This window comes from Arachis duranensis, chromosome 4 (assembly GCF_000817695.3).
Source record: "Arachis duranensis cultivar V14167 chromosome 4, aradu.V14167.gnm2.J7QH, whole genome shotgun sequence".
Taxonomy (NCBI): domain Eukaryota; kingdom Viridiplantae; phylum Streptophyta; class Magnoliopsida; order Fabales; family Fabaceae; genus Arachis; species Arachis duranensis.
In genome coordinates, this window is record NC_029775.3 from 14,017,639 (window position 1) to 14,020,566 (window position 2,928).

The following is a 2,928-nucleotide window of genomic DNA, read 5'->3' on the forward strand; positions in this document are numbered from 1 at the left end:
TTGGACTTGGAGTAGATCTCCGAAGTTGATGACTATATGATGCAGGTTCAGTAGTATCATTGAAATCATTTTGGGCTTGAGAATGTATTATCTATACTTTTCCTATCTTGATTAGGGGATGATGCATGAGAGTGCATGCCAAGTGATTTTATGAGTGATGTGTCAGAATTTGAGTGACTGTGCATGGGTGATTGTTGTGAATCTATGTTTGTGTATATGTTCTTGTGCTATGCTACAATCCATAAGAAAGGGTCATCAAATGCAATTAAATTTTGCATTGGAGAATCAGGGATGACTTCCAATGTCACTTGGCTATCAAGTATGGAATCATGTAAAGAAAATGGAAGTATGTGTTCATAAAAAGTTACATTTCGTGAAATGATTAAGGACTAATCCGTCGTGGATCTGAGCTCCATTTAAAGGTCTGTTGCTAGCCAATGGGTTACTGCATGCACAAGGCGGTCTTCGAATCTCCGACGTTTGCTTAAGCAGACGAGTGAACTGACCACTCGACCAATCCAAATTAGTTCTTTTAACCCCTTCTTTACAATTTAAATAGATACTTTTTTATTTTTTTATCTAATTTATTTCTAAGAGCTGTTAAAGTTGAGATATGCTAAACATCTAAATATCTTAAGGTATAAAATGTCTGATAATTTGAGATTGAGAATTTAAAATGGTAAGACATTGTTTAACAAAATACTAGAAATTCTGTTAATGAGATGCACTGAATATGTTATTATATAGTGTCAGAATTTTTTTAGCATATTTAAATAAAATATTAATGTCCTTGTAACCTTTAAAAAATTTTAATGTTTTCTTTCAATTATGCTATTTTATTGAGATATCTTAACACGAGATTTTTTATGCAAAATGCCTTTTGATGCATATATAGAAGTTGGTTAGTCTAACTTTGAACCATTATCAGTCTTAATTTTCTTTAATAGTGTTATAAATTGAGTTTCAATTAATTTCACAAAATTCTTTACTAAATCAGCTACTTCTTTTGTTTTTATAAAATACAGACAGGTAAGCCTATTTTTATTATCTACAATAAACAAAAAATATTTAAAATCTGAAATTGAAATAGTGTCTATAGAGCCCCAAATATTCATATACACAATATAAAAAATATTATCACTTTTAAAAGTTCTTGATACACAAATGGAGACCTCTTGTGCTTTGCATAATGGCATGAGTCACATGATTTGTAACTCTCAGACAAATGCAAATCTGTTAGAAAATTAAATTAAGAGGTATGCAAGTAACAAAAGTTTAGAAAAGTCAAAGACAAAATTCAATTTGAATTCAAAGTGGTTACAAGTTCATGGTTCATCACCAAGATTCTACAAACTTCTTGTGCAATCTATCAACTTGCATAGATTAGAATTTTCATGAAGCATGGTTAAAGAATTGAAGAAGCAAAGTTTGAGTTGAATACAATAATCATCAATTGGCTAGATATTGCTAGAAGCTAATGTTGGAAGCTTGAAGATTTTTGAAGAACATTCAAGAAAGTAGTATAACTACAACATTCTACAACATTGAAGAATTCAAAATCAAATTGAATTGAAATTAGAAGATTATAGAAGCTACATAAATGCAAGTTGAAAGAAGATTCATGAAGCCAAGTCATAAAATGGTAGTCATTACAAAATTGATTTGTGATTCATAAATTATTATTTTAGTAGGAAGCATTGCCTATATAAAGGTACATATGCCTTGTGTATTGTATGTGTGTTCATAATGAAATGGGTATGTTTGTGAAAATTCTCTCCCTTTGTTTTATGAGTGTTAGTGAGTTTGAGAGATGAAAAATATGATAGCGTCGTTTATATGAGTGAGTGATCCTAGGGCCAATATAGTGTGGGTATTATACTTACATTTGGTATCAGAGCTGGTTAATCCAGCGCCTGGTGTGTGAGAGTTTGCAAGGTGTGGGAGAGTTCTCACATAGTTGTTGATTCATAGAGTCGGTATGGCAAACACTTTCAATATTGTGTGGTCCGGTCCCAAATTAGATGGAAAACTCGATTATAGTTATTGGGAGACTTTGATGTATACCCATTTGAAGGCCCAGAACCTGTGGAATTTCATTGAACCGGGTTTGCAAGAAGGAGCAGATGCTGCCCAACAGAGGAGAGATCAATTGGCGCTATCTCAAATTCATCAAGGAGTAGACTATATGGTATTTGGCAAAATAGCAAATGCCAAAAGTGCAAAGGAAGCATGGAACACGTTGAAGCTGTCATACAAAGGCGTAGATAAAGCTCAAAAAGCAAAGCTACCGTCTTTGAGAAGAGAATATGAAAGGTACGAGATGTCGAGCTCAGAAACTGTTGAGCAATATTTTACTCGTGTTACAGATCTTGTCAATAAGATGAGAGTCTATGGAGAAGATATGCCCGATAGCAAAGTAGTGGAGAAAATTCTTCGCACCATGCCGATGAAGTATGACCATGTGGTGACTACGATACTAAAGTCACACGATATGGACACCATGACGATTGCAGAGTTGCAAGGAACCATGGAAAGCCACATCAGTAGAATACTAGAGAAGTCTGAAAAATCAACCGAGGAAGCCTTGAAAAGTCGAGTGAATTTCAACAACGTTGCAGAATCAAACCGTACACAAGAAGGACGAGGTCGTGGTTTTAATTTTCAAAGTAGAGGTAGAGGAAGTTTAGAGGTAGAGGTCGTGGCAATTACAACCAAGGAAGTTACAACAATTTTACACCACCTAATCAAGGAAGAGGTGGAACGAATTTCAGGCCTATCAATCAAGGAAGAGGTCGAGGAAATTTTCATCAAGAAAGAACCAATTTCAACTGCTTTCATTGTGGAAAGTATGGACACAAAGCAGCAGATTGCAGATTCAAAATGGTGAATAATAATCAAGCACACGTTGCAGAAAATCAGCATCAAAAT

The 2,928-nt window shown here is 34.3% G+C and overlaps 1 protein-coding gene across 1 annotated transcript; it reads left to right on the forward strand.

The window, feature by feature from the left end:
• The first annotated feature begins 1,978 nt into the window (after positions 1–1,978).
• LOC107483482 (uncharacterized) lies at positions 1,979–2,887 on the forward strand. The gene has a single exon (XM_016104098.1). The coding sequence runs from the start codon at positions 1,979–1,981 to the stop codon at positions 2,885–2,887; it is 909 nt and encodes a 302-aa protein (XP_015959584.1).
• The last annotated feature ends 41 nt before the right edge of the window (positions 2,888–2,928 follow it).

Bases quoted from the DNA above. Each gene is read 5' to 3' on its own strand.
- LOC107483482 (XM_016104098.1), top strand. From the start codon at position 1,979: ATGGCAAACACTTTCAATATTGTGTGGTCCGGTCCCAAATTAGATGGA.